Raw genomic sequence first — 3,290 nt, 5'->3', positions numbered from 1 at the left:
ATTTGATATTAAGAGTCTCGAATCAATTTATGAAGCTATCTTTCCTTTCCTGCTATAGACATATATTTACTATACAGCTATAAATACGAATGTACAGCTTAAGTAAATGATTTCATCGAAAAGGAGATTTTCGTCTCTAACCTTTTGCTACAATTAATGTGTTAACCATTGCAAGAGCCAATCGCTTGTACAAAATAACAGCTATTTCCAGAAATTAAAGACCATATAAGAAGGTCTGAATATCAATTACATTAACAAACAACATCCATATTTCTACTTACCCTCCTCACCGTCTTTCAGTCAATCACGATACACGTAGACACACGTAAACGGAATTTGATACGGATAGATTTAACCAAAACTGAAATGTATGCTCCAGAAAATAGGATTTCTGTATAAGCAATCAAGGCGAGTGGTTTCAGTACAGGAATTGTATTTAGATAAGCATTGAGAATTTTCACATGTTTCTGTTTATAGTTATTTCATAGATAATAGTGATACATTAATCTTAATCGTTCTCAAAAATTAAACTTTTTCATACCACAAGAAGTGATAACCAGTTTTTACGATATATATTTTAAAATCTTAATAAAGGTTAAGCTCTTAGTGATAATAACGGTAGGGTCTTTTGTAGGAATGTAATATTATTCGGAATATAGCTTATGACAAACAGACACCAGATGTTGTAATGAATAGATAACAATAAAACATTGGTGTAAAATAAGAATTTGCTTTATAAATGATAGCATGGTGCTAAAACGGTTTTATTTAAATGGAAGCAAGAATATGGTAACTCTTATGATATTTCATTGAAATCATGAACCGATCAATGTTAGACTACCATTGAAAACCTGTACTCACTGGACGTCTATTTCGTCCCAGTATGAGATTCCTCAGTTGTGCGTCCACGGTCCCACACGCGGGATTCGAACACAATACCTTCGTTTTCGCATGTGACATGATATTCATCTACTAATTTTTTTATAAATGTATGGTTTCATAAAATTAAATAACTCGCATCATTTGTTATCAATTTAGGGATTGCATTCACGAACTCATTGGTCATATGCCTATGTTAGTAAATAGACAATTTGCTGACTTTTCTCAAGAACTAGGTTTAGCATCTTTAGGAGCTTCCGAAGAAGAAATTACGAGGCTATCAACAGTAAGTACATTAATTTAATGAATGCTTCGTAATATTTTAATGTAAAATATTTGGATAGATCCTTATATTTACGTTTCGTACCTGATGACCCTAATTAACTGGGAAATTTTGATATCCTAAAGGAAGTGATTTTGTGTGTTAGGTTCAAAACTATGTTACCGTGTATCAAAACCAGAGACTTACTCTCCTTATGATTGATTGATATACTAACAACTGAATAATTACAGAATAGTTCTCAAGATCATATGTGTCTACTCGTTAGTGTTGATTGAGTTCTATCTATCTGTAAATGTGAACTTAGTTAATATTTAGCGGAAAAAAGCGATTGCAGTCCGATGGGTTAACCTCAGAGATCTTAGAGTTTGGTGATGCTGTTTTAGCTATTAGATTGGCTAAAACACTTGGCTAGAGTTTGGGAACCGAACGTGATCCCACGTGACTTGTGTCTATATATGGTCATTCTAGTCTGTAAGAAAGGAAAACACTCCTCTTGTGATAACCACAGAAAAATAAATTCAGATAATATAGTGTCAAAAATATTGCCCTCAGAATCCTTTAACGCCTAACTGAGACTTGTGAAGATCAGACCTGGATGGACGGTCAGATGGGCATTTGCCCTTCGTCATATTCTGAAACACAGACAAACCTACCGATCTCCAACCACAGTAGTGTTTCTTGACCGTAATACAGTGTTCCGCTCCGTAGGTTGACAGGTTTTATGACTGTTTTCACAGAAAAGCGTACCAAAGAAGTATGTGGAGATCGTACAGCCTCTACTTGAACCCTACTGATTGAGCATTTGCTTCTGAAGAACTATTATCAGGATCGCTCACCTCAAGAGGTGTTCTTAACATTCTTGTTCTCCGAACGAAACTTCAGCAAAACCACCATCTTGAGTAGTGTTCGTCAGGGCTGTTCCGTTTCTCCATTTTTATTTAAATTCGTCATAGACATTCTCTCAGAGTTAGCAATCTCATCGTCTGAATTTCTGGAGATTGACCTCGTACGAAGAAATTCACTTGTCACCTTAGAATATGTAGATAATACAGTTTTTGGTGAGGACGTTGACAAGTTGCAGAGGCGTGTGATCACCTAAACCAATAGTACAAGCATTTTCGGGATTAGATTCTCTTTCTCCAAACCCATATTATTCCTACAGGAAAGTGTTAACGCTTGAACTAATGACAGAGGGTAAAGTTGTTGAGCTCATTGTAAACGTCATTTATTTTGAAAGTATTGAAATTCTCAGTTGATTGGTTTCTGGCGTGATCTTGTCACGGATTCGGAAAGCTCACCGGATTTTCGACAAGCTGCATCACCTGTGAAGTAGATGAGATGTCTATGTGTCAACCAAAGGACGATTATAATTCACGGAAGTTCGATCCATTCTACTTCATAGTTGTGAAGCGCGGTCTTTAAAAATAGAGAATATTAGTAGGGCACTAGTACTTGGTCACAAATAACTTCAGAACGTTGCTCGAGTGTTGGGGCCGCCGAGTGAGAAATGGTGAAATCGGACACGAGACACTAGGTGAAGATGGAAAGTTGGTCAGTGATTTAGGGAATGTCCATCGACTGTAGTGGTTGATATACGTATTATGTGAGCCAAACCACAGTGAAAGCGTGTTGTTTGCTGGTGTAGGAGTGCGTTGAAAGAGAGCTAGGGATGGCCAAATCGAAACATGTTATGAGTCAATGAGAAAGTTGAATGCTGGATTGGGCTGTTTTCGGTATGTACAACTAACCTGTTTAGGTTTCACGCGACTGTCATAATTAATAGTTGGAGATGATGGATGAGGTGGCTCAGAAACAGTCGCAATGAGGCAAATGGATTCACTGTCTGTCTTCTTTTACGTCGTAGGTTTCTAAATTATGTTATTAAATTTTTATCTCACAAATCCATATTTTCTTCTAGAGTCATACTTGCTATGCCTGATTTTTTCTATCACCACTAATACTGTCGCAGCCTCTACTTCTAGTGGATTTGTCTTGACAGTTTTATCTGGTTGTGCTGGTATATTGTGGCAGTTTGAACGGATGTATGCACGGGTCGGGTTCTCCATTGCGTATGACTGATTGACTAGTCTATGCAAGATGCTTTTCTTTATAGATGAAAGTTCAAATT

General features: G+C 36.8%; 1 protein-coding gene across 1 annotated transcript in view; it reads left to right on the top strand.

Moving 5' to 3' along the window:
* Window positions 1-3,290, top strand: part of Smp_007690 (putative tyrosine 3-monooxygenase (Tyrosine 3-hydroxylase) (TH)) — a gene marked incomplete at both ends in the record, with an annotated part of 22,118 nt that overhangs the window by 13,376 nt on the left and 5,452 nt on the right. Inside the window, one exon of the mRNA XM_018800128.1 lies at window positions 1,039-1,165. Coding sequence (XP_018653973.1) covers window positions 1,039-1,165 — 127 coding nt within the window. The remainder of the gene's footprint in view (window positions 1-1,038; window positions 1,166-3,290) is intronic.

Source organism: Schistosoma mansoni, chromosome W, assembly GCF_000237925.1.
Source record: "Schistosoma mansoni strain Puerto Rico chromosome W, complete genome".
Classification (NCBI taxonomy): Eukaryota; Metazoa; Platyhelminthes; class Trematoda; order Strigeidida; family Schistosomatidae; genus Schistosoma; species Schistosoma mansoni.
This window is presented reverse-complemented; position numbering and strand designations above follow the sequence as displayed.